The 27,638-nt window shown below is 36.8% G+C and overlaps 1 protein-coding gene across 1 annotated transcript in view; it reads left to right on the top strand.

Moving 5' to 3' along the window:
• The window catches only part of TSG101 (tumor susceptibility 101), a 43,875-nt gene that overhangs the window by 635 nt on the left and 15,602 nt on the right, over window positions 1-27,638 (top strand). The window contains exons 2-7 of the mRNA XM_055416009.2: window positions 4,405-4,489; window positions 6,691-6,756; window positions 9,481-9,644; window positions 16,532-16,658; window positions 19,987-20,053; window positions 22,698-22,789. Coding sequence (XP_055271984.1) covers window positions 4,405-4,489; window positions 6,691-6,756; window positions 9,481-9,644; window positions 16,532-16,658; window positions 19,987-20,053; window positions 22,698-22,789 — 601 coding nt within the window. The remainder of the gene's footprint in view (window positions 1-4,404; window positions 4,490-6,690; window positions 6,757-9,480; window positions 9,645-16,531; window positions 16,659-19,986; window positions 20,054-22,697; window positions 22,790-27,638) is intronic.

Here is a 27,638-nt window from a genome sequence, read left to right as displayed (position 1 = left end):
GAGGTCGTAACTGTTGGTTGAATTGGCTCAATTATAAATAGAAACGTCCTGAGAAGCTCATTACCTCGGGTGAAATAGAATTCCATTACCTTTGCAGGGTCTTTGATTCGCTGAGAGTGACTCCTTTTTAATTGTGTGCTGCTTATAAAGCCACTTTATTTACTTTGAAATTTTTAATCTAAACAGTTCAAGACCGGTGTGGGTTTGTTTTTCGGTGTTTCTTTTTTCAAAAAGCCTGTAGGCATTTTGTATTTAAAGCCGTGAATTATTTTAACAACTGCTTAAAATATGGCACCTGATACCAGAATGAATTGGGTGCTTTTTGGTTTGTTTGTTGCTTTGTGTTTTTTTTTTTTTCAATTTATCAAAGCTGATTAATGGGAATAAGATGTGTGTGAAATGGTTGAGAGTTGAATATTCTCCAGTTAAACAGGTTTAGCTTTAGATACTTTTGTCAAAATAAGAGTGGTAGAAAGTGAAGTAGTTTAAGACAATTTTCAGTATTATTAAAATACCTTTTTATGTGTAAACTAATTTCTTTGTAAAATATACTTTTTCTCCCAATAAAATCATCCCTGTAGTCTTTGAAGAGCAAATAATCTCTGAGGAGAAATTAATGATATTTGAAATAAAGCTGCTCTTTGATTTTTCTAATCATATCTTCTAGGCTTCTGATTTTCTTTTTTTCTAATTAAAATATAGTTGATTTTCTTTTGATAGAGTCAACTTATCTTTAATTGCAGAGGAAGTTTTAGGGAGCCTTAGAAAACTGTGGCCTGGATTGTACCATATATTGTACATCCATGTTGCAGCATTTAATTTTTCGAAGTTCATTATTTTACGTACTATGTAACTGAAGGGTGTCTGTTCCATACCATTTAAAAAAATCTTTTAATTGATTACATTGTCCTTAAAGTTTATTTCTTCATGTATGTGTATGAAAGTACCTATTTATAAAGACAAGAGTATTCAAATATTGGTTTGGAATTTTAGAAACCATAATTAAGTTTCCTAAACTTTCTGTTGAGGAACCTGCCTTCGAAGACAGAGAGGCAGGACATCTTTAAAAGATATTTTATACCTACACCTGCCATCTCCTCCCTCCATCCTCTTTATATCCTAAGAGCAAAAAGGACATAGTTTGGTGGAAACCAGCACAATACTGTAAAGCAATTATCCTTCATTTAAAAATAAATAATTTTTTATTAAAAAGGACATAGAGCAGAGGTGGGAGAGAACATTTGTCTTTCATCTGGTTCTTGACCCAATACCTGAAAAATTGAGTCTCTTACCAGTGGTGATGTCACTTCTGATTACTGGCATCTTTTCTGTCCAGCTTGTTAATAGATAGATACGTAGGAATAGTAAGTAGGATAATAGAAGCTATTGTGGAGTTTTTTCCTTCTGGTGGAGGATTATTTTCAGTTGTTATCCTTTCAGTTGGGTGTGGCCCAATGAAGGAATTGGTACCAGGACCTGGGACACATTGCTGGGGTGATGGTCCTTTACTCTTATTATCTGATTGTGGGACTTCCATCACCCATCATATTACTTTGGGCTACCTGCTTTGACATATATTTTTTGAAGTTTAATTGACATACAACATTATATTATCTTTTTATGTATTACTACAGTTATTTTTTTCCTTAGAGCAACTTTTAGCTTCCAACTTAAATATAGCTTTTAGTTTGACTTCCTTTTCTGTCATCATCTTTGTAATTAAGAGAGGTATATCTATACTGTTGGGCCATCTTGCCTTACACAGATTATTCAGATTTTTCATACAGACAACTATCTGTATTCTTTCATGCTGTATGTAACAGCACTCCTATCGGTGGAGTCGCTACCAGCTAGTTAGGAGAGAGCTGATACATTAGCAGTTGTAATGCACTTCACACTGTTTTATTAGATTCTAGGGATACAATAGTGAACAGATAGAAAACTCTATACCTGTGGAATTTAAATTCTCATAGAAGGAATAAACAACTCAGTTCATTAAGTAGCATATTGGAGGATATTAAGTGCTTTGGAGAAAAGTAAAGCAAGAAAGGGTGATAGAGTTCTCAAATGTGAGGATAGGATAGGTTGCAGTTTTATAGAACAGTAAAGGAAGGCCTTCCTGAGGTCTGTTTGATCAGAGACCCTGAAGGCGGTGAGGAAGCAAGCTGGAACAGTCTGGAGTAAGAACATTACAGGAAGAAGGAAAAACAAGCTCAAGGGCCCTCTTGTCATGCATGATAGAGAAACAGCAAAGGGACCTAAGGGGCTGGACTGGAGTGAGAAAAGGGAAACAGTGCTGCTGAATAAATGAGTGGTAGATTTTGGAGGGTCTTGAAGGCCACTGTCAGCATTTTGGCATGTCCTTGCAGTGTAGCGGGGCTGTATTAACAGTATAGCTCAAGCTGCTGTACTGAGGCTAGACAGTAGGGGGTTCAGTAGAGTGGAGGGATAGCCACCTCTAAAAAGGCTGTTGTTTAATAATAACCTAAGTGTGGCTGTGAAGGTAGTGAGAAGTGATCAGATGCTGGAGATTTTTGAAGGTAGAACCAGCAGGATTTTCTGACAGACTCACTGTGGATGTGTAGGAAACCAAGGCCTCCAAGATAATGTTGAAGTTTTTGTGCTGAGCATCTAGAAGGATATGGCTATGGGAGAATGTAAGAGAGGTAGAGGGAGAAGGCAATGGCACCCCTCAAGTACTCTTGCCTGGAAAATCCCATGGACGGAAGAGCCTAGTGGGCTGCAGTCCATGGGGTTGCTAAGAGTCCAACACGACTGAGTGACTTCACTTTCACTTTTTGCTTTCATGCATTGGAGAGGGAAATGGCGACCCACTCCAGTGTTCTTGCCTGGAGAATCCCAGGGACGGGGGAGCCTGGTGGGCTGCCGTCTATGGGGTCGCACAGAGTTGGACACAACTGAAACGACTCAGTGGCAGCAGCAAGAGGTGTAGAATTGGGGGGAAGACAAAGGGTTCAATTTGATCATGTTATGTTTGACTTTCGTTAGATATCTAAGTGGAGATACCAAATTGGATATACATGTCTGGAGTTCAGGAAAGTGGAATTTTTTAATTTGGAAGTTATCAGTGTGTAAATGGTATTTTAAGCCGTGCATGGAGGTCAACACCTGAGTAAGTTTAGACAAAGAAGAGGATCAAGGACTGAGCCCTGGGGCTCAATGATACTAAGATCAAAGTTTAGGAGAAGAGAAAGAACCAGCAAAAACACTTCTGAAAAGGGGCAGACACAGAGAAGAGGGAAAAGAATGTTTTGTTTCTCCTTTTATTTTTGTTTAAATGTCCAAGAGTCCTTTCTTTTCTGAGAGTTCTTATTTCATTGCTGCAATATCATTTCTTCTTTCTTTGAAATTTTTAATGCTGATTGTTTTTGAAGTTTTCCTCTGTTCCTTGCATTATTTTTATTCTTAAAAGTGAAAGTTGCTCAGTCCTGTCCGACTCTTTGTGACCCCAAGGGCTATACATTCCCTGGAATTCTCCAGGCCAGGATACTGGAGTGGGTAGCCTTTCCCTTCTCCAGGGGATCTTCCCAACCCAGGGATAGAACCCAGGTTTCCCGCATTGCAGGAGGATTCTTTACCAGCTGAGCCACAAGGGAAGGCCAAGAATACTGGACTGGGTAGCATATTCCTTCTCAAGTGGATCTTCCCTACCCAGGAATCAAACCAGGGCCTCCTGCATTGCAGGCGGATTCTTTACCAACTGAGCTATCAGGGAACACCCATTTTTATTTTTAGTTCCTTCTTTTTTGTTTGTTTAGGTCTATAACATGCTTATTGGAGACTTTCTTTTTGGAATAGCCGACTGTTCCTTTTTAAGAGAGAAGCACTAAAAGCTGATTGAAAGCTTTGTGTGCGTGAGTGGAGCTTGTCAACTGGAGCTTCAGGGTGTTGTGAACACATGGAGATTCCCACTGCCTGGTTTTCTAGTCTGGTCAGAGCTGTAAGCAGGGTTCCTAGGTTTCCTGGACTTGAGTGGTACAAGGCAGGGGCATGAGACAATATAGCACATGGTAAATTGCGAAAGAGTCGGTATTGACAGTAAATGCTGGGGCAGGGAGAGATTGGTATGGGCTAAAAGGAAGTCTGAAAAAGAATTCATTGATAGGAAAAAGATGTAAGCTGGGTCTTTGAGAATGAGATTTGATTTGGTGGAGAGCATATTTTAAGTTGGAAAAAGAGCTAAAATGAAGGTAAAGGTTTGAAGACGTGACAGAAAGCTACTGAGGTTCTTTCAGTCTTTATTTAATTGTTATTAATTAGTCAGAACCATTATACCTTAAAGAAAAGTGCTATTAAGAAAATAGTTTTAAAAAAATTGAACTAGCAGTATAATTTGTGCATTGGGTTTTAAACTAAATACATTTTTTTTATTTTCCTTTTCAGTACAAATACAGAGACCTAACTGTACGTGAAACTGTTAACGTTATTACTTTATACAAAGATCTCAAACCTGTATTGGATTCATATGGTGAGTTTATATATAAAAATATCAAGTCAGAGTTTACTCTTTGTTAATAATTGTAGGTTTTCCATATTCCTTTGAAGTCTGTTGGTTTTTTTCATTGTAGGACTGAGGCTTCACCTAAAAAAAGTGTTGGGGGGATAGGAAATTACAAGATCTAATAATAACATCTTATATTTGTTTAGTTATTTTAAGTTTTAAAATACTACACTAACAAAAATGGTGCAAATTTAGACCTAGAAATGATGTTATAGACGGTTTAGTCCATCATTTCCAGAAATAGTATCCATAGTTGTGAAGAATGTTGCCTTGAAGGGTGGAGAGATGCAGGGGATTCTGTGGTTAAGTTTGAATACTTACAGGTCAAACAAAATTAAATGGATTTCTTTGAAGCAAGGTGTCTCAGAACCTTTAATATGTTTATGTATTTTGTCTCACCAAGAGGGGAGAGAAGATAATACATTGTTCAGTAAATTCTAGAGTTAATTAGTGAACCATTTTTTCTCTCTAGAGTGTCTCTTTGTATTCTTAGGAACACATTTTGTAAAATTATATTCTAGACTATTCTTTTCATTTTATAGGTGAAGAAAACACTTAAAAACTGTTGTCCGTAATTCTGTAGAGTGTGTAGGTGATGGTTTGTGTCCGCTCTCTATTGAGATGAAATGAAGTTGTAATTTAAGTAAGAAATTACAATATTTAGAGGTGTTTTTTAATAGTCTTTTTGGCCCCACCAATCCTCACATAATCTCTCCAACCCTGTCTCCTTGTAGACAATGTACCAGGGCCAAGGAAAACCATGCTGTCTTGTGCCTATTTTGAGGCCCCTGGCAGTGAGTGCAAAGAGCTGAAATTTGTAGCTGAAACTCTCGCTCTAAACTCCACTCACCCCAAGGGCTTTGTGAACAGGAGCCTGGTGGAGAGGTGGGAGGCAGCAGAGGGGAAATCAGTCCTGAATTTCCTGAACAACAGTCGTGAACCAGAAGTCCTCGCCCACACTAGGGCACAGTTCTCCCTCCTGTCTGCGTACTGCACTGTGGTATTTAGATCTGCAAAAAAACTCATCTTTCCAAAGTTAGAGTTACTTCTAAAATGGCTTCTCTGGGGGAATAAAGTGACTAAGGCTAGAAAGTTATGGTAAGTGTGTAGTTTTTATTGAATACTGAAAGAATAAATGATCAAAATTGACAAAGACTGCAGCCTCATTGAACAAATCTTATATAGCTTTGTGTGACTGGACCAAGTGTAAACCATTATCATCAACATGCTTTTAGAGTAAATATAATCCTAGAATTTAATGAAGTAGTCTTTTTAAAACACAAAATCAGAGTAAATTATATCACAGGGTATAAGTGTCAATAGTAGATAAAAGAACTGAAGTCAACAGTATAGTTCTGTGTTTTTGTACTGTCCATTATAGTCCTTTCCCATATAGTGCAGTGTTAATTCCAGATTGTTTCAAATAATAGCTGTCCATGGAATACAGATTATGTACCCTAATTATTCAGTCAGTTATAGATAGGAAAACTTGTGTGATGTGAGAAATACTTGTATTAAAAGAAGATGTCAATATTTGTGAAAATCTTTTTTCCTTTTTATTACTGTGGGATACTACATTGGGATTGAAAATGACAGTGAATGGGAGTGAACATCTGAGAAATCTAAAATTTAATGCTATTAGGTTAATATTTGTGGAAGTGAAAGCATTAGTCGCTCAGTCCCACTCTGCGACCCCATGAACTGTAGTCCACCAGGCTCCTCTGTCCATGGAATTCTCCAGGCAAGAATACTGAAATGGGTAACCATTCCCTCTTCTAGGCGATCTTCCTGACCCAGGGATCGAACCCAGGTCTCCTGCATTGCAGGTGGATTCTTTATCATCTGAACCACCAGGGCAGCAATTAATAGTGATTTTTAAGTAATCTTATAATCATGTTGGTTGAAGACCCAGAGCTCTTATTTACTGATACTATAGCATTCACATACATTTTCCCAAGCAATTCACAGTATCTTTACTCATTCAAAAGCTGATCCCATTAAGCGAATCAACAAAGGATAATTTGTTATTGGACAAAATTTTTGGACATGAGCAGGTTTGTCCCTTTCAAGAGTAATGATGCATTGTCGCCACTGTTTCTGAAAGAATAACTTGTGTAAGAGTATCTGTCAAAATGCTTATTGATTAACTCAGTATTCTCACCTTTCAGTTTTTAATGATGGCAGTTCCAGGGAACTAATGAACCTTACTGGAACAATTCCTGTGCCTTACAGAGGTAAATGTCTTATGTGATTTATGTTTCTAGCATAGATGCATTTTAATTCATACTTAGTTGCCAAAGAATTCTAAGTACATTAAGCTTGCTTTCTCATGACTTTCATGATAATATAGAAACTTTAACTTCTAATTGAAGTTCAAGTATTTTCAGCTTCCTTACAAAGCTTCCTTCCACCACAACCTTCCTTACAAAGATATATCAACAAGTAAGTGCCTAGGAGCACTGGAGAGTTTTGTTTCAGAGAGTCTTAGAACTAGAAAGGGATCTTGGCTGCCTCCTATCCTATTCAGACTTAGCTGACAGTGTGAAGCTGTGTAGTGTAGTGACTAAGATAGAGGCTTTACAGTCAGGGCAGAGTAGGGTTTTAGTTCTTGCTTTGTAATCGATTAGCTTTGTAGTGCATGCTTAGTCACTTCAGTTGTATCCGACTCTGTGACCCTATGGACCATGGCCTGTCAGGCTCCTCTGTCCATGGGATTCTCCAGGCAAGAATACTGGAGTGAATTGCCATTTCCTTCTCCAGTGATAAAATATGAAGTGAGTGAAATGGCTCAGTCGTGTCCGACTCTTTGCGACCCCATGGATGGTAGCCTACCAGGCTCCTCCGTCCATGGGATTTTCCAGGCAAGAGGACTGGAATGGGTTGCCATTTCCTTCTCCAAGCTTTGTGGTAGTGGTCATCTGTAGCATTTATATAATGGTCCTAACTCAAAGAATAATTAATTTGTAATAATATATATTGTAAAGGACTTAGCTCAGAGACTGGTATATAATAAAAAGGTACCAAAATTAGCTCTTATCTATGGTTGTAATGCTGATGAAGGATAATTACATCTCTTAGCCGGTCAGCCACCCTCTGCTGGAATACTTAAAGCGATAATGGAGCATTCAGCTTCATAAGCAGCTGTTCTGTTTTTATTGGTTAATTGTTTTTGTGACTAGCTAAGGCCTGTGTCTCTGTAACCTACCCACTGATCTTATATAGTACCTGCTATGCGTAGGGGTTAAGGGCTAGGGATTCAAAGGTGAATAAAAGATGTACTGTCTCTGGAAGAACATACACAAATAGAGGAAATGGGGAATAAATAGATATTTATACTATGCTATACCTGCTATAGAATAATGAAATGTGTGCTGTGAGATTACAGAGAACAGGAACATATAGGAAGGTCATCCAAGAAATGATGTTCAAACTTAATATTAAGGGATGAGTCAACCATTCAGAGGGAAAAAACACTTGAGCATCAGCATTTCATAGAGCAAATATGAGTAAAATGCAGGATAGCTGACTTTGCCTTTACCCTAGGAAGTAAGCTCTGGTGAGGCAATAGGTATGAGTGAAAGTAGGAGGCAGAAAACTTTTGTAGACATAATTAAAAGCATTATTTTTTCTTCCAGTTTTATTGAGATGTAATTGATAATAGCATTGATAAGTTTAAGGTATGTAGTGAAATGATTTGATTCTGTACATCAAGAAATGATTACCGCAGTAAGTTTAGTAAACATCCATCATCTCTTACAGATACAATCAGAGAAATAGAAAAAAAATTTTTTCCCTTGTGATGTGTAATCTTTTAACTTTCATATATAACATAAAGCAGTATTCATGGCATTTATCATGTGGTACATTACTTTCCTAGTACTTACTTTATAATCTGGAAGTTTGTACCTTTTGAAACCTTTCTATGAGTCACCCTTCTCCCCAGCCCTCACTTCTGATAACCACAAATCTGATCTCTTTTTCTATGCTTATTTGTGAGTGTTTGGAGGATAATTCACCTATAACACTGTGTTAGTTTTTGTTACACAACATAGTGATTTGATATTTCTATGCATTTCAAAGTGATCATCATAAGTCTAGTTACCATCTGTCACCATACAAATCATTACATAATTATTGACTTTCCCCTCACTATACATTTCATACCCATGATTCATTTACTCTGCAGCTGTAAGTTCGTACCTCTTGATCACCTTCACTTATTTCTCTCCCCCGACCTTTCTCCCCTCTGGCAACTGCCTGTTTGTTTTTTGGATCTATGAATATGTTTCTGTTTAGTTTTGTTTGTTCATTTGTTTTGTTTTTTCAATTCCACTTATAAATGAAGTCATACTTTGTCTTTCTCTGTTTGACCTATTTCAGTTAACATAATACCCTCTGGGTCCATCCATGTTGTCACAAGTGGCAGGATTTCATTCTTCTTTATGGCTCAGTATTCCTTCATTGTGTATCTGTATACCACATCTTTATCCATTCATCTATCAGTAGGTACTTAGGGTGCTTCCATATCTTGGCTATTGTAACTAATGTCACAGCTTTCCAAATTAGTATTTTAATTTTCTTCAGATAAATGATCAGAAGTAGAATTGCCAAATCGTATTTTGTTCTGTTTTTCTGTTTTTCATTTTTAAGGAATCTCCATACTGTTTGCCACAGTGGTTGCACCAGTTTATATTCCCACCAGCAGTGCACAAGGGTTCCCTTTTTTATGTGCATTTTATCTAAAGTAAAACTCTGTTCCCTCACCATTTTTTTATATGGCACAGTTCTTAAGCCTGAGTAATTCTGGAGAAAGCATCATTTTCACAAAGCAAAGAATTCTATTTGTTGCGATTTTTTTTTTAAGTGTTGCTTAGTTGTAGCTCTTTCTTGCTTACCTACTAAACCATTATTGAAAAATAATAAAAATAGAGTAACTGAAGTTTCTCTTTCTCTCTCAGGTAATACATACAATATTCCAATCTGCCTGTGGCTGCTGGACACATATCCGTATAATCCCCCTATCTGTTTCGTTAAGCCTACTAGCTCAATGACTATTAAAACAGGAAAGCATGTGGATGCTAATGGGAAGATATATCTTCCTTATCTACATGAATGGAAGCATGTAAGTATTAATGGTGTTCTGTGAATTTGTTGTATTATATATTTTGTTCACTAGCATCTACTTTATGTTAACACTCAAGGAGGATTAAAGGAGGATAAAGAAGATAAATTGATGTAAGATCACTAATCACTGAGCTGGGTAATTGAAAAAGGCTCTTTGAAAGAAACATGTCTTGTATTTTTATAGAGCTTGGTAGTTTACAGAATATGTGTAGTCACTATTTTGTTTGCTTTAGTTGAACCTTTAAGAATAGATAGAATTCACATATGGGGAATACATTTTGAAAAGTAGTATTCTTTGGCATATATTTGTGAAACTCATTACTCAAAGTGTTCCAGTCAAGAAGTAATAGGAAGAAACTTTTGATGGTTTAGCTTTGGCAATTTCTATCCAAAATATTGCTAGAAAAACCAAACAAAGTAGAACCAACATCTGTGGAACGCTTTGCAGAACTGTGAGGCAATTAGGACTTGAAGGGCCAAATCCTCTGAAGAAGGAAACTGCAAAAAGATGAATCAGCCTTCTGCCAGTTTTCCCTAGGAGTATTTACTGATTCTTGGTGCAAGGTGAGAGGCTGAGAATCTGGGCGGAAGGCCTTAGCTTGAGGCAAAAAAGACTTCAAAGTTTCTAAAAGTCTCCTAGAGCTCAAAAGACTACAGTTGTTGTTCTGTCTGCTAGGTACCCAGTATTTTCAGTGCAGTTCAGTAGCTCAGTCGTATCCGACTCTTTGCGACCCCATGAATCACAGCACGCCAGGCCTCCCTGTCCATCACCGACTCCCGGAATTCACTCAAACTCACCTCCTTAGGAGCCAAAAATTTAGGAGAAAAGGAAGCTACAAAGAAGTGAGCCAGATATAATCTGAGTTCCCCCCTCAAGACATATGCTGAATTCCTAAATTTCAAAGACACGATGTTAAAAAAGCTAAGCAGAGAGCCTCTGAAAAACACAGCCAAGTTCTCAGCACTCTTAGGTTGTGGAAGCAGTAGGAGTTCGAAACCTTATCAAGGAGGGTGGGTAGAAGTAAATACCGTAGATTCTTAGTTGGTATGCTGGAGGAACACACCCTGTGAGTGAGAACTCAGGGCAGAATGAGCCCTGTAAAACTCCAGCCTTGAATCAGCTCAGTCCCTGATTATATTATTAAGGTGATTCTCCACACTTATCTGCCAGCAAAAAGATAAAGTGAATTTGGGCTGGTGGAAGATAGTATGTAGAACCTGGGTAATTATTTATGAATAGTGTCAAGCATACAATTTAAAATTATCAAGTACATCAAGAGATAGGGCATAGTGTAGGGGAAAAAGACACTAGAAACAGGCACCGCCCTCAGGTAACCAAGTTATCAGAGACTTGAAAATGATTGTGACTAGTGTGTTCAAGGTAGAGAACTATATTAGGTATAATATAATTATATTAAAAATGAACCAAATAGAAATCTTAGAACTGAAAAATAGAATAATAGAAATTTAAAAACTCAATATGTGGGTTAGTAGCAGATTGGACTTGGCAGAATAGAGAATCAGTGAACTGGCATATGAATACTTTTTAATGCTGGAGACCTAGAAATAAACTTTACAAAAGATGTTCTACATCTGTTACAGAGAAAATTTTTTATTGAAAGATACTGAAAAAGACTTAAGTCAAAAGAAAGAGAACCTTATTTGTGAATTGGAAGACTCGGTATTATATAGACTCTTCAGTTTGTAGTATATCTACAAGCTGAACTGTTTCCTAAGAGAAGCTTTTGTTTCTTTGTGTATTTGTTTCTTAATTTTGTGAACTTGATAAGCTGAATCTAAAATTTATATGGAAATTCAAAAGATTGAGTATAGCCAAGAAGAATAAGATGGAAAGGACTTGCCCTATAGGTATCAAAATGTTTTTTAAAAAACTAGTAATTAAGATGGCTTGCGACGAGTTGACTCACTGGAAAAGACTGATGCTGGGAAAGGTTGGGGGCAGGAGGAGAAGGGGACGACCGAGAATGAGATGGCTGGATGGCATCACCGACTCTGTGGACATGAGTTTGAGTGAACTCCGGGAGTTGGTGATGGACAGGGAGGCCTGGCGTGCTGTGATTCATGGGATCGCGGAGAGTCGGACATGACTGAGCAACTGAACTGAACTGAAGACGGCTTGGAATTGTCAGAGAAGTATTCAAATGGATAAATGGATCATAATAAATAACCCAGAAAAAAGATCCACTATGCAGGCATATGTTGGAGACATTGCAGGCTTGATTCCAGACCATAGCAATAAAGCGAATATTGCAATAAAATGAGTCACATGAATTGCATGGTTTCCCAATGCATATAAAAGTTATGTTTACAGTGAACTGTAGTCTGTTAAACGTGCAACAGTGTTAGGTCTGAAAAAAACAATGTTTATACCTTAATTTAAAAAAAAGAACTGTTGTATATTGTAATAAACCATACTAGAATATGAAAAAGAATATGTATAATTGAATCACACTGCTGTACAGTAGAAATTTACAGAACAATGTAAATCAAGTATACTTCAAGAAAGTTTTTAAAAAATATTTTATTGTTAAAAAATGTTAACTATTATCTGACAACACAAGGTTGCCACAAACCTTCAATTTGTAAAATTGCAGTATCTGCAAAACACAGTAAAGCTAAGCACAGTAAAAAATAAAAGTTATGCCTGAGTATAAACACTTAATGTATAACAGTGATGGTATAGAAGATCAGTGAGAATAAGATTAAGAACTTCAGTAGTGGAGTTGGGACAGATTCCTATTTGTATCGTAAAACTTAATATAGGAGACTGCCTTCATGATCTTGTAATAGGTGGGGTTTTTTTAAAGAAGATGTAAAACTTTTACTATAAAGGAAAAGACTAAATTTTACCTTGAGTTTATGCAAATTAAGAACTTCTGTTCATTATAGACACATTAAATGGTGTGAAAAGACTAACCATAAACTGAAAGAATCACCTACAGTATAATATATCCAGAACATAAAAATAACTTTTGGGAATCATAAAAAGAAAGAAGCCCAATAGAAAAATAGATGAAACTTTGGATAAGTATTTCACAGAAAATCCTAATGGCCAATAAATATATGGAAAGATTTTAATCCTTCTAGTGGAGAGGGAAATATATAATAATTTAAAATCATGAGATACCATTACATGTCCATTAAATTTTCACTCCCAGTTGACCATACCAAGAGTTAGAGAAGATGTGGAACAAAGAGAACTCTTAGACACTGCTGATGGAGGTTTACATAGCTACTCGAAATTAGTTTGGCTTTACCTAGTAAAGTTAGTTGTAAGTGCCCATGTCCTGTGCCCTAGCAGTTCTACTCCTTGGTTCTGCTTTACATTAGAGCAGGGCTTCTCAACCTCAGTTCTACTGGTATTGTGGGTTGGGGGTTGGATAATTCTTCACTGTAGAAAGGCTGTCCTGTTCATTACAGGATATAGAATCCCTGCCCATTATCCACAAGATGCCAGTAGCATGACACAGTTGTGACAACTATAAATGTCTCTAGACATTTCTAAATATTCATTAGGTGGCTAAAATAGCACTCCCAGTTGAAAACCACTGCACAGGAGTAAACCTTGTACATATATACTAGGAAACATAGCAAGAATGTTCATGACAACAGAAATAATCATTCCATATGACTGGTAGCAGTATAGAAGCATGAATAAAGAAGTTGTATATTCACTCAGTAGAATACCATGGAGCGATCAAAATGAATTTATATTTATGTTCTTGAAAAGGAATGTATCTTACAAACATTGCTGAAATAAGTCTGGATAGAATACACAGTTTGATTTAATTCATATGAAGTTCAGAAATAGGAAAAATTAAACATACTGTTTAGAGAATTGTTTTTAAGATGTAGTATGTTTAAAGAAAAGAATGATTATCCACTAAGTCAGAGAAGTGGGTAACTATAGATAGATGGGGATGCAGTCCGTAACTTACAAGTTACTGGCAGTCTTCTGCTTCTTAACTTGGATGATGGCTACAAAAATATTTCCTTTATGGTTACTTTTTAAAGTTACATTTCTTTTATACATTTATCTATGTATGATATATTCCGCAGATCTAACAAGACATAACGGTAGCTAACTTTGGCATGGTATTCAAGGTTATATCATGGAAGATCCTGATTTTGAGCTACAGATTTTGTCCTTTAATAAGCAGTTGGGAGTCATTTTAGATGTTTGAACAAGAGTAGGGTATTAAATACAGTGATTATCAGGTATAATATCTGAAGTATACTAGGTAAATACATTAATTAGCTTTCTGACTGAAAAATCACTAGCAGCTCTAAAACATTCTAGAGACTTAACATTAGAAATTTCTTGCCCACATAATAGTCCACTGGGAGTCTTCCTTGTTGGCAGGCAGCTTTCCTTCACTAGAACTTCAGGCACCAGGCTCTTTCCAGTTTATGGTGCCACCATCTGCCAGGGCTTCAGAGTCCTCTGCATCAAGGAAGACAAGCAAAGAGGGACTAGTGAAGGACTGTCTTCCTTATGCACCTTGGCTTAGAAGTTAAATCTCTTCTGCTTATGGTCCATTAGTAAAATCTAGTTGCAAGAGAGACTGGAAAATGGTAGTTACTGCATAAGCAACTGATTCTCAGCAACAACTCTGTATTAGGGGTGGGGAGCATGAAATTCTATAGAAAATCTTCTCAATCATAGCAAATAAGTAAAACTAGAAGCCACACAGAAGGCTATTACAGTAATCTAGCATGATGCAGAAGATGAATGAGGGCTGCTGTCATTTATCTTGATCTTACTAATTGCTTATTAATCTTAATTCTGAACGTATATACTGCTTGGAACGTAAAATTAACCTTTTTATTGCTTTCTGGAAAGGCAAACAAAAAGGGCTAGGGAAGGAAGCAGTTTTGCTCTTTGCAGGTTTTCAATAGGACAGCAGTTTTATAAAGATGTTTCAGTTGACCTTTAGGCATTTGAGCTAAAATAAACTAATATTCTTGCTGTTTTTTTGGTATCCTTCCTGTATTATTCTGAATTAATCATTTGTCATTCTGAAATATTAATGACCTATTGCTTTATAATGGGCCTGGAAGTAGATATAAACAATTAATTTTCCTTCCTTCAAAAACTAACATGAAAGGAGTGGTATGATAAAGAATTAAAATGAAACTTGTCTTGACAAAATGCTGGTTATGAGACTGTATAAATGAAGGACTTATTCATACTACAACATGAGTGAGCCTTTGAAATTAATATGCTAAGTGAAAAAAGCCAGACACGTATTATATTATTCCATTTACATGAAATGTTCAGAGTAGGCAATCCATTGACAAAATAGATTAGTGGTTACCAGGGGCTGGAGGGAGGGGGAAATTGGAAGGGATCACTAATAGGTACAGATTTATTTTGAGGATGATGGCAGTGTTCTGAATTAGATAGTGATGATGGGGAGAACAAACCCCACTGAACTGTGTACCTTTAGATGGTAAATTTTATGCTGTATCTCAGTTTTAAAGTTGTATGATTTTAAAATCATTTTATGAGTTTGGGAGTTTTCTTGGGCTAAAAGTAAAAGATTAAGTTTTGTGGTTCTCAATAGCAACCCCGCACACACACCAGCCGTGATCTCTAGCCCACTCTCTTCAGTGCTACACAGATACTTTACATGCTTGCTCCCAGCCTCAGCATGTAAGTTCACAGACAGACATAAGAAAGATACTGGAATAGTGAGAATCAGTAAGTTTTCATAAGAAGCTTTCTGAAATGTTATCTGTTGTCATTGACCATTTTGGGGACAGAAGGAAACAAAATTGGTGCTTAGGAAAGTTGAAAACAGCTAGTAAATTCTTCTGTTAGGAGAAGGGAAGTTATGAAGACGGTTAGCTGATCAAGATCATTGAGTAATCCTTCAGATGAACTCATGAATGAAGTGTATGAGATGAGCTACACACAAAATATAGTAAGGGGTGAAAACGGGATCGTCAGATAAGTCAGTTTGAACAGCTTTGCCTGCATAGTTTGTCTGAAATTAGTGATCAGTAGATATTTGATGGCAAGCCACTCCAGTACTCTTGCCTAGAAAATCCCATGGATGGAGGAGCCTGGTAGGCTGCAGTCCATGGGGTTGCTAAGGTTCGGACACGACTGAGCGACTTCACTTTCACTTTTCACTTTCACACATTGGAGAAGGAAATGCCAACCCACTCCAGTGTTCTTGCCTGGAGAATCCCAGGGACAGGGGACCCTGGTGGGCTTCTGTCTATGGGGTCACACAGAGTCGGACACGACTGAAGTGACGCAGCAGCAGCAGATACTTGAGAACAAAATTTAGCAGCCTTTATGGGATACAGCACTCTCTTTGTAACTATGGTATTCGAAGGAAAAATCCTTTAACAGTTTATATCTTTTGTACAACAATCTAGTAATTTCTAAAATGGAGTCTACCTATAATTTAAGAAATTCCAGTACTATCTTTAATAAAAATTAGTTGAGGAACATGTGTTTTCACGGTAACATTGTTATCTTTTTAAAGGACTTAAATAATATTTGTGACTAGTGCTTACATCTGTCCCTAAATTTGTACCAGAATCCTTAATGTGTCCTTTGGAAATATAATAAATTTTGGTTAGCTGCATGGAGTCACATGAAGAACAATACTATCTGAATTTTGCAGTATAGTGCTTTCACTAGTGCTGGTTTTCTGTACATGAAACAGCAGCCTTGCTACACGTAAATAATAAGAAATCACATAGTTCTCTGTTAATTAAATGTAATTTCCATGTTTGGAGTCCTACAAAGAAAATTGTGGAGCTAAGTTGAAAACATAACTAGCCAGACATTTCCTGTTTACCAAAAATTAAATCTGTAACTGCCTTAAATTTGTTTTCCATTTTTAGCCACAGTCAGACTTGTTGGGGCTTATTCAAGTCATGATTGTGGTGTTTGGAGATGAACCTCCAGTTTTCTCTCGTCCTACTGTTTCAGCATCCTATCCACCATACCAGGCAACAGGGCCACCAAATAGTAAGTAGAATTGAGATTTGATTTTTAAACTCATATAAACAAAAGAAAATAGAAAATCTTGTGAAAGAATTTTTTTTTAATGACTTCCCTTTGCTTTTTTAGCTTATCAAGTTAGTGGATTTTTTGGAGGTATTCTGAGGCCCCACATCTGCACGTACAGATTCCCAACAAAGACTGGCATTTGGGCTTTTGTTTGTGGGTAGTAATCTAACTATGGGTGTGCTGGATTCCAAAATGGAGGAGAAAGAATGCTGGCATAGAGCTGGATTTTTTTTTTTAATTATGCATGCCATAGAATAGCTTTATTTGATCAGTTTGGAGGCAGATACATCTTGAAAGGCAATCTGACCTCTCCTTTTCTTTGCAACTCTAGGATCAGTGTTGTAGATAATAATCAATTATAAAATCAACTATATCATTCATGTTCAGCTATTCTGGGTATACACAATGACCTTCTAGCTCTCAGCTTTCTTCTCTTGAGTACAGCCAATTCATTTTACTTTGAGTCCAGGGAGTGGGGCATGGAGTCAGTATCAATTCTCCCCTAATTGGTGTACATTATCTCTTATTATTTCTGTTTTTTTTTTTTTTAATAATTCTTACTGATACTTTAAAATCACCATAGATAATTGAGAGTTGGTTGTACTTGTTTTGACTTTACTAAACTTGTTTACTGTGTTTTGAGCTGTGTTTTTTTTCTTTTTAACAGATTTTGTTTAATATTATAATTAACCAAATTTATTTATCTTATAAGTTAGATTACATGAACTTTCATTTTCCTTCTGCTGGAAATTATTCTCTTCCTCTTTAATTCAGTCTTGAGTAGAATCTTGCCTCACAAGCTGAATGGGAATCTAACAGAATTTCCTGAATCCTTTTCAGAAAAAGTTTGGTTGTAGCATTTTGTAACTCTTTTAATAAAGTAGATTCTAGGGATTCTTTTGGTCCAGAAATTTGTTTTCATCTTAATAAATTCTTTTTGCTTTAATTCACAAGATTAATCTTGCCCATCTAGTTTGAAATGCCAAATATTTCCTAGCTCGTCATTCGTATTTATTTGCTCAAATAACACAGCCCGTGACCACTTACGATAAAAGTAAGAAAGTTAGTCTTCTAAGCAACACGTTTTTCCTAAATTTCTTCTAGTTTTATATTAACATTGGAAGTGCAGCGTTCTATAGAGATCTCACTAAATAGATTACTGTTACAGTTCCATTTTGTACTCACTCGTTGTAAATCACTAAACAGTCTAGAGCTAATATATATAAATTACTAAAAGAGAACAACTTACTGTCTGCCCATTACAGTTTCAATACTTTTTATACATTTAAATAATATTCTTTATTATCAGCTATGACTGCAAAGAAATGAAGGTCTGAATTCTGTCCTACACATACACATCAAGGAATAGCCCACAAATTTGGATCCATACTTAAACAAATACGATCTTCTAGTTGAAAAATTTTGTACTTCTATTATTATTATCATCATTATCTTTAAACATTTTTGATCTTTGGTTTTAGGATGACTTTTGAGTTAGGTAGAAGTCACACCAAAAAAGTGTGCTATCGCCAAACCTCATTTTTTGACAGTAATAGTCAACACTTAATCAGTGATAACTGTGAGACACAGCTAAGCACTTCGTATTAGTTCTTATTTAATCCTTATATATGTTATGCTTATTTATATTCCATTTTATTCTAACCCTGAAATTATTTCACCTCATTATCTGCTTCCTTATCAGTCTTGGACTCAGATAATTTTCTTGTTTCCCAAAATCAAAATTTGAAGAGTTTGGTCAAATTACTAGCTTTGTAGAACCTTAGAAAAGGAAAATTCCTTAAAGTTATGAGAAAATTGCTTATAATGGTGAGATGTCGTTTATATGTGTGCAAGAGAAACCAGCATGGGGAGAGAAACTAGTAAGTGACTGTACATGTTGCTGATACCTAATAGTGGCTGGCCTCATCTTTTGATGTTCATAAAGATCAGCCGTGTTTTGACCTGGGAAGAAGAGATGTTTTATGAGATTTAGCAGTTGTGACATTTTGGAAGGTGTTTTCCCTTTCTGAAATAGCATTAAACATCATCCTTAGCTTCATTTTTCTTAAGAAAAAATTTACTTATGACACCTATAGCTTCATCTTAACAAGAAGACTGTGAACACTGATACTTGGAGATGTAGGCTCAGCAACTCTGATAAAGACTTTTAAGGCCTGTAGTCAGAGCCCAGCAAGCTCTTCCCATCTATTTGCCTTATGTACTCCAAAAATTTATTTCTCGAAGGTTCCGCCTCTCTTCAAGCCTTTGTATACTATTCATCTACTCAATCACTCTTGTTTGCCACCACATCCTATGTTGAAATTAGCTACCTCCTGTATGATCCCGTATATAACACTCTGTACTCACCCTGTCATAACACTTGTCCTTCTGTATTGATATTCCTTTGTTTATCTCCTCATAAGACTATAAGCAGCTTGAGGCCAGGAAGTCTTTTGTTTTTTTTCCCCAATCTGGTACCTTTCATAGGAAGGCACTAAAATATTTATTGATTGAATTAATAGCTAATTCATCATCATATTCTGTGAGAAAAATTTCACTGAGGATAATTTAATTCTCAGACAAGTCATTTCCAGTTACGGCTGAAATTCTCTTTTTCTTCCTCAGTGTTGGTTAGCTTCTTGGCACCACTGACTAGCTTCTATATCATTTGTGTTCTCTTTAAAATATATATAAAACATTCTTTAGGCATACTAGCTTTGAACCCCTTAGTATTCCTCCTTAGTATTTCCAAACTTTTGTTTTACTAATCTAGGTGAGTTTTTGTGTAGGACTTCTTAATAGTAGTCTGAAATCCTTTAAAATCTTCACTCAAACCAACAAAACCAGCTGTGCTAATCGGTCAACATAATCTTGTAAGAAATATCAAAAGATATCTTAGATATAATAAAGAGGTCACTTTGCAAGAAGCTGACCTTGGACCCCTTCCTCCAAATTCCAAACTGAATTGACTCCTGTCTCAGATTGTAGATTCCTTTAGGCTTGAAGAGCTAACCAAGTTGACCTGTTGGCCAGTTATTCCTTGTTGGGATTGTCATGTGTGTTGTCATAACTCATGTTTAATGCTTTTAGAATTACGTGATTTGAAGATATTTATTAGCTGCAGTAAAGAACTAATATGGATGGAATGTTTGGTTTTTTGGCAAGATTTGAATTCTTTACCTGTATGAAACTTTGCTGTGGTTTGATGGTGATGTAAGTCTTATTTAAATAACCTGTATATCCAGGACTGCGCATATTATTTTAAAATGTTAAAAATTATTTTTAGCTTCCTACATGCCAGGCATGCCAAGTGGGATTTCTGCATACCCATCCGGGTACCCTCCCAATCCCAGGTAATGAAAAAATACCTTTTGAATAATTGTTTTAGAAATTCTGTTAGATCTAGAATAAAATAATGGGTGCTAAGCTAGGGCATTAAAGTAAATTTGGTTGCAATTTAATGGAAGGTAAAACTCAGGTTATTGGTGAAATTTTATGGTATGTACATAGTTGAACAGGAGTTTTTTCCATTTTAAGGAAATGCAGCTCTATTCTGTTTACAGAGAGGAAAGTGGTGGGAAATGAAGATGATCTTGATTAGTTTTGGACCTTGAAATCCTTGCTTCTTTCCTTTTGAGAACTCTGTATATCTGTTGTAAATAGCTGAAAGATTAATGGATTACTAATTATGATGACTTCAGCCATGGAGAAAAATATTTTAGTATCCTTTTTAAAAAACTGGCCTTTTCTGTAAACTATAGAGAATGAATTAATAGTTCATATGATGGGGTCAGTCTTGTCCCCCTGATATTTACTTATTCCGTTCATAGACTGCTGTTTTTTCAGTTTATTGCCAACCTTCATTATCCATATGATAATACTATTTTAAAAGTAAATGAATAGTAAAATCAGTCTGTGAATAATACACGTGAGAAAAATCAGTAAGAAATAATTATAAACCCATGTTTTAAATGTGTCCCTGTTTCAGTGGTAATCTAGGAGTAGTTTCCACTCCTTGGGGTTAACTTAGAATCCAAGGTGGTCTTGGGACTAGCTTAGAATGCAAGACAGGCCTGTACTTGGTGCCTGGAAGAAATTTACAGCTACTCAAAATTAATAAGAAGTAACAAAATTTTAACCCTCAGTTCTTCTCGGCTTCAAAAAACCCTCACAAATAAATGGCAGCCAAATTTCCTCAACACCTGCCATAAATAAACATATATGTAAATATATAATATGCTGGCTCTTATAAGTTAAATTTAGCAAGCATATTTATTTGGGGGCCTTTCTTAGTTTCAGGAACTAGCTTAATAAAGTAGTAAATATTCTTTTAGCTGAGTAAGCAGAGACTAGATGAACATCCATCAGAGACAATAGAGACAGATTCCTGTGTTGGTTATATACAGTAGCAAGTTATCAGTTTTAGATTTCTTAAGGCTGTTAATTTTCTGATTAAGTTACAGAAATGGAATTCTGTCTGAAGCCTTGAAATTATAAGCCTTTATAATCAACAGTTGCTAGTAAACTAGAATGAACTTCAGGTATATAAGGAATGATTATTAGAAGCACAATAAGGAAATGGACTTCTGAATAATAAAGCCACTTCAAAAAAGACTCGTAGATAAAAATGAAGGCTGAAAATATTGACAGAAATGTTGAATCATAGTCACTTAATCTTACATAACCTTCAAAGTGTCTTTTGTAAGATTATTTGTAAGAAGTTGCTTTTTGAGGCAGCTATTTTTCAAAGATTTAATGGGGTTGTGTGTGTGTGTGTGTGAAGTAACTTTTAATCTCATGACATGCTGATGAGTTGTGGGTAACTTTATTCAAATTGCTATCTATATCTTTCAGCATATGAAAGGTCTTGGCAGAAGAGCCTGAGAACCTCTTTCCCTTCTCCCTTTATCATAAAGGAGAGTTAATAAGTCAGTGACTCGAGAATCTGTATTTTTAAAACAGTGAATATGAGAGTATTTATTCTTGTTGTAGAAAGTTGGACTAGATAACCTCTAAGGTCTGTTTCAAATTTTAAGATCTTTTGAAAGTTTTATTTAGCACCTGCAGCATGTATACAAGGAAATTAAAAAGTATGTCAAGAAGAGTTGTTTCAGTTTTGGTATATATACTAGCAGGTGTGTATTATTAGAGTTTCTGATATCAGAAAAGACAGAAAATGGTAAATGCTGTGATAAACTGAACTTTAAAGGAGAGGTCACATCTGATTTGAAGGTGGGAGCTCAGAGGTAGCTTCATAAATGAAGGAACTGATTTATGAGGATGACCTTAAGAAAAAAGGAAAGCATTTAGAGGTGGAGGGAGCAGCAAACAGTAAAGCATTTTACCGCTGAGAGGAAACTTATTAGTCATCAGGTTCAGCAACTCATTTTATGTAGTCACAGGTATGATATGAAAACCAAAAAAAAAACACAACCCAGCAAAGAATAAGGAAACACCCTAATATGGCAGGAAAACACAGGATTATGAGGAGCAGAAGTGAGAAGAATTAGGGTGCAACTTTCATGGAATATGAGTGCTACATGCTAGGAAGTCAGAATGGAAAAGTTCTCACAAAATACCTGTTACTTTCAGTTCTGATATTGTTGGATTGCCTTTAGAAAACCTCAAGTTCCTTGCTGCTGCTGTGAAGGTGGCCCTCAAATAACCAGGGCCAAGGGACTTCCCTGGCAGTTCAGTGGTTAAGACTCTGTGCTTCCACTGTAAGGGGCATAGTTGATTGGGTAACTAAGATCCTGCATGCTGTGGGCCAAGAAAAAGCAAACAAAAACCACGGCCAAGCAAGAGTATTTCATTAAATCCAGTGTCATTAATGGAATTTCTGTAGAACTTCGCTTAAATAGACGACTGCAGCTCTAAAACTGGAAAGTCATTAACTGCTAAAACAACGGAATATCCAGCTTAGCTTCCTAGGATTCTTAAAGATACTGAAGAGTTTGTGCCATCACAGTATTTAATGTTTTCTGTTCTTTTCTTTAGTGGTTACACAGGCTGTCCTTACCCACCTGGTGGTCAGTATCCTGCCACAACAAGTTCCCAGTATCCTTCCCAGCCTCCTGTGACCACTGTTGGTAAGTACCCTTCAAAATTGTATTTCTGCTCAGGAGGAAATTCAGTCTGCTTTTGTGAAAAGTGCATTTCACTTTTCTTTTTTATTGAGTAAGTTTGACATGTAGTGTTGTGTGAGCTTAAGGAGTGCAGTGTGTTATTTTGATAGATTTATATATTATACTGGGATTGCATTATAGCAGTATTAATTACATAATTATTATACACTATTATATCCTATATCCATTATACTGTGCATTAGATCACTATGGTTTACTGCTGCTGCTTTTGCTGGTAGTCACTAAGTCATGTCTGACTCTTTTGTGACCCCTTGGACTGAAGCCCACCAGGCTCCTCTGTCCACGGGCTTTCCCAGACAAGAATACTGGAGTGGGTTGCTGTTTCCCTAGAGCATCTTCCCAACCCAGGGATTGAATCCACATCTCCTGCATTGTCAGGCGGATTCTTTACCACTGAGCCACCAGGGAAACCCCTGTGGTTTATCACTTGTTACAGATTTGTACCCTTAAATATCATTAATTTTATCACCCTCCTCCCATTTTACTTTTACATATGAATTTAGAGTACTCTTTCTTCTTAGAGCTAAAACTCTTAATGGTCAGTGCCCTGTACTCTAAATCTTGAAGTGATTTATCATCATATAAATGAGCCTTCTACCAGAGCATAGAAATAAATTTGATTGATTCTTAATCACATTTTCCTGTGTTTTTATTGGTGAACCTTGTATGTGTTGAACTATTAACAGATTCTTAGGTTTTCCAGCCTGGTTATATGTAAAGATAGATGTGCAATTTTAGGAGAGGAAAGCACCGTTGGGAAATATGAGTGGGTCAGGTAAGACCTATTATTTCTGACAAGTAGTTCTTGCTTTTTTATGTTGCTTATTAGTAGAGTTACCTGAAATGTAATTTTCTTCGACTGAGAAAATGAAAGTGATACAGGAACTTCTGCAGACTCCCACCACCCTTCCTGACTATCTGCCACCACCTGTACCGTCATATTTGCCTTTTCCCTGTTCTTAAAGAGAATGGGTCTTTCCCATTCTATTGTTTTCCTCTCTTTCTTTGCATTGTTCGTTTAAGAAGGTCTTTTCATCTCTCCGTGCTATTCTTGGAACTCTGCATTCAGTTATAAATATTTTTCCCTATCTCCCTTGCCTTTCACTTCTCTTCTTTCCTCAGCTATTTGTAAAGCCTCCTCAGACAATCACTTTGCCTTCTTGCTTTTCTTTCTCTTTGGGATGATTTTGGTCACTGTCTCCTGTACAACAGTGTTAAGAATCTCCGTCCATTGTTTTTCAGGCACTCTCTCTGCCAGCTCTCTTTGGCATCAGTGGTTGGCACATAGACTTGGATTCCTGTCCAAGATTAAACCACTAATGTTGAATGATTGCCTTGGAAACAAACCAAGATCATTTTGTTGTTTTTGAGATTGCACCTAAGTACTGCATTTTGGACTCTTGTTGATCATGAGGGCTACTCCATTTCTTATAAGGGATTCTTTCCTACAGTAGTAGATATAATGGTCATCTGAATTAAATTTGCCGATTCTCATCCATTTTAGTTCACTGATTCCTAAGATGTTGATGTTAACTCTTGCCATCTCCTGCTTGACCACCTCCCATTTACCTTGATTTGTGGACCTAACATCCCAGGTTCCTATGCAGTATTGTTCTTTACAGCTTTGGACTTTACTTTCACCACCAGACACATCCACAACTGAGCGTTGTTTCCGCTTTGGCCCATCTGCTTCATTCTTTCATGGAGCTAATAATTGCCCCCTTCTTTACCCCAGAAGCATATTGGGCACCTTCCAACATGGGGAGCTCATCTTCTGGTGTCATATCTGTTTGTCTTTTCATACTGTTCATGGGGTTCTCGTGTTGAGAATGCTTAGGTGGGTTGCCATGTCTTCCTCCAGTGGACCACGATTTGTCAGAACTCTACTGTGACCCATCTGTCTTAGGTGGCCCTGCACAGCACGGTTCATAGCTTCAATGAGTTACACAGGCCCCTTTGCCACGACAAGGCTGTGATCCTTGAAGGTATCACCTCCATGATGCCTACTTAATACTCTGATTTTGGCATCATCCTTGATATTTCATCAGGAACCTGTTCTAGAATCTGGTCATATCCAGTGCTGATCCAAGTCACCGTTCTCAAATCTGATTTACTTCTTCTGTCCTTAGCCCCTACATCTGTGTTTAGCATAACAGCTAGAATGATTCAATTAGAAGATAAATGAATTATATTGCTTCTCTACTCAAAACCTTCCAGGGTTTGCTGTTTCACTCAGACTTCATTCCACATTTCTGAGGCTTAGAAGGCCCCTTATGATCCTGATTTCCTCCCCATTGCTTCTGACCTCATCTCCTGCTCATCTCCTCCTACTCTCGTGTTTTATTTCCTTTGCCAAGAGTAGTCAGGCCTCCCCTGACCAATCTGTTCTCACCACCGCTCCGCACAAGTGTACAAGCATGTGGAACATCTAGAAAGTTCATACAGGTTTTCTGTAAAATGGGAAAATCCTAATGACCTTTTTGGCCAACCCAATAGATTCTTGTAAAGTTTACTTTTCTGTTACATTTTCTGATAGATTGTAACCATCCTGATGTCTGTTGTAAATATCCCTCCCTCCCAGCTAAAGTGTTTTCTTCAGTTATTTTTGTCATTGATACATTCTAATTATTGAGATTCTAGTGGCATTGGTTTTGTTTTTTAAAAATAGTCTCATCCTTCTGTAATACAGGTCTTTTTTTTTTACAGTGTAATTTTATTTTTCTGTTTTTGACCGTGCTGGGTCTTCATTACTGTGTGCAGGCTTTGTCTAGTTGTGGTGAGTGGGGGCTGCTCTTCGTGTGGCACACTGGCTTGTCACTGCGGTGGCTTCTTGTGGAGGACAGGCTTGAGCGCACAGGCTTCAGTAGTCGTGGCTCGTGGGCCCAGAAGTTGCAGCTCGCAGGCTCCAGAGCACAGGTGCAGTAGTTGTGAGGCACTGGCTTAGTTGCTCTGCAGCATATGGAACCTTCCTGGACCAGGGATCAGATTGGCAGGCAGATTCTTATCCCTTTAGCACCAGGAAAGTCCTGCAATGTAATTTAAATGCTTGGGTTAGAAATCTGATGATGGGAGATCTTTAATCCAATAAGCAAAACGTACTAATTCCTGTTAAGTTCTCCATTTTGGCTCAGGCATGATCAGTAAATTAATAGTGCTGTTTGTTAACCCTGTATTTCTCATTGAGATGATGGTATCTGATTTATAGAGAACCTAAGTTTCCGAAGATCTTTTATGTTAACCTATTTCAATGCAATCAGTATGAAGCATTTTATAGCTTAAAATAAATGACATCTATATAACAAGAAATAGGAATATGGGAAAATGATATATTTTGAATCAAATCTAATGTTTGTTTTTAGAACAAGTTATCAAAGTAATATTTTATTGTATTTCTAAGAGTACTTTCTTAGAAAATCTAGAAACAAATTATCATTCTATGATTATCTAGAATATCCTTTAATGTGTGTTGCTTTTCTACCCTTTGTTGCTTGTCTACTTGATTTTCTTTCATCATATTTTAGTAGTACATTGTGAAAAACACTCTTGAAATTCAAAATTGTTATGAAGGAAAGCAGAAACATAAAAGTATCATTTGAATATTAGAATTCACAACTAGTCAACATTTTCTCAATCTGCCAGTGGTCATCAGGATTTGTACTATTATTTTTGTACTCTTAAGGCATGAGAAAGAACTGATATGTTTGTTTATCCTTTGTGGAACTTGATAATTTAAAGATTTTGATCTTACGATGTAAAACAAAGACTTGTTTCAAGGCATCATTAATTAACTTGTACCTTATTATTAGTGTGGATGCTTGTGCAATATTGAACAATATTGAAGTAAAAGAACCACTTAAAATGAATTGATAGAGATTACTTTTTTTTTTAAGGCAACCAACACTTTTATTTGCATTTATTTTTTGCAACATTTATTCCCAGACTATGTTTTTGTTTCTTCTGGGGTATCTTTTTCTCTCCTACAGCCTTCTCTTCTGGTTTTGGAACAGTCTGTTCTTTTTCAGTTGGGATTGTCTCAGTGTGGCAGGGAGAGCTTAGGTACTGCTTGATCCCACTGTGAGCTCTGTAAGTCCTACCCCGCATTTGGGGGACTTTGTTCACCTGGATGTGCTCAGTGAGCAGAGAGTCTACATCTAAGTCCTTCAGTTCAGCTTTCCTCTCTGCATTTCTGAGCATGTGCAGTAAAAATTCAGCACTCTTTCTGGGCCGTCAGTCCTGCATCCAGCCCCAGTGTTTGGCCTGTGCACACCTACCAACTCCACCGTCGTGGCGACAGAATGGCACACGTTGCTTCTGTAGAGTTCCTTCAGATACTTGGTGGCTTTTTGGATATGCATACCCTTAATAGCCTGGGCAGTTTCACAAGTGTTCTTAAAGTGAACATGAAGATTTGAACTTCTTGGTTTGCTTGATTTTGTGGGGTTTTCAAGTGACTAGCACATCATTTTTATAGGTCACCTTAGGCTGCTTACCGGAAGAGTGAAATTACATTCTGTATAGCAATCTCTTCTGAAATGATGCAGAAGACTGAGGATTGATGCAGATCTTGGGACTTAAAACAACTCTTTCTGACTCCATTCCATGTAGATTTTGAACACCATTTAAAAGAAAATAAGAGAATTTGTTTTGTCATCTCATTTTATACCTTTTTTGTTACCTCTCGGAGAGCTTCTGGCCTAACCTGACCTTTAAAACTACATTCATGAGATTGATGCTCACTGAGGGCATTGACTCAGAGAAGGCGATGGCACCCCACTCCAGTGCTCTTGCCAGG

The sequence above is a fragment of the Moschus berezovskii genome, chromosome 25, assembly GCF_049115385.1.
Source record: "Moschus berezovskii isolate FMDL1 chromosome 25, NW_MosBer_1.0, whole genome shotgun sequence".
In the NCBI taxonomy this organism is placed as follows: domain Eukaryota; kingdom Metazoa; phylum Chordata; class Mammalia; order Artiodactyla; family Moschidae; genus Moschus; species Moschus berezovskii.
This window is presented reverse-complemented; position numbering and strand designations above follow the sequence as displayed.